Source organism: Aptenodytes forsteri, unplaced genomic scaffold (genome assembly GCF_000699145.1).
Source record: "Aptenodytes forsteri isolate BGI_AS27 unplaced genomic scaffold, ASM69914v1 Scaffold486, whole genome shotgun sequence".
In the NCBI taxonomy this organism is placed as follows: domain Eukaryota; kingdom Metazoa; phylum Chordata; class Aves; order Sphenisciformes; family Spheniscidae; genus Aptenodytes; species Aptenodytes forsteri.
The window spans coordinates 482281-482833 of record NW_008795717.1 but is presented as its reverse complement, the minus strand read 5'-3'; the positions used below and the strand labels follow the sequence as shown (position 1 = coordinate 482833).

General features: G+C 65.8%; 1 protein-coding gene across 1 annotated transcript in view; it reads left to right on the top strand.

Annotated features, from left to right (window-relative positions):
• Nucleotides 1-553, top strand: part of LOC103902488 (retinol dehydrogenase 12) — an 11153-nt gene that overhangs the window by 1657 nt on the left and 8943 nt on the right. The window contains exon 2 of the mRNA XM_009283548.2: nucleotides 7-198. Coding sequence (XP_009281823.1) covers nucleotides 7-198 — 192 coding nt within the window. The remainder of the gene's footprint in view (nucleotides 1-6; nucleotides 199-553) is intronic.

Here is a 553-nt window from a genome sequence, read left to right as displayed (position 1 = left end):
GTGTAGCGGCCACCGCGGGGGTGCGGGCGGCGCCCCCGGGGGCGGCGCCGCGCGGGGCCCTCCGCCGCCGCCACCGGAGCCGGCACACGGCGTCTCCTCGTTTCCTGCGGCGCGTACCGGTACGCAGCGCTGCGAGGAGGTGCGGGCGCACGGGGGCGACACCGTTCGGTGCCCCCGGCCTTTTAAACTCTGGCGAAGGTGAGAGTGAGCGCCGCTGAGCCCACCGCCGCGCTTCTCCCAGCCCTGAACGTACACGTACGTGTGCTTACGTACACGGATGCATCATTTCACACGGTTTGCTAGGGTTAACATCACAAACTTTGGCGTGAGGCTATGAAAGTGCATTTTGAATGTCTTTCCAGACAGCCGCCGGGCTTTCTCGTCGGATACTTCTCGGCTCATTAACTGGGAAGTGCAATTAAAACGGCAGTTTCAGGTTGTGCCGAGAGACGCAGGGCGCAGTCGCGCGCCGCATGGAGGAGAAAAAGCAGCAGGCTGCTGGCGTAGAGCCGGCCGGCTTCCTGCTGCCAGCGGGGGCACACCCGCGGCGGGG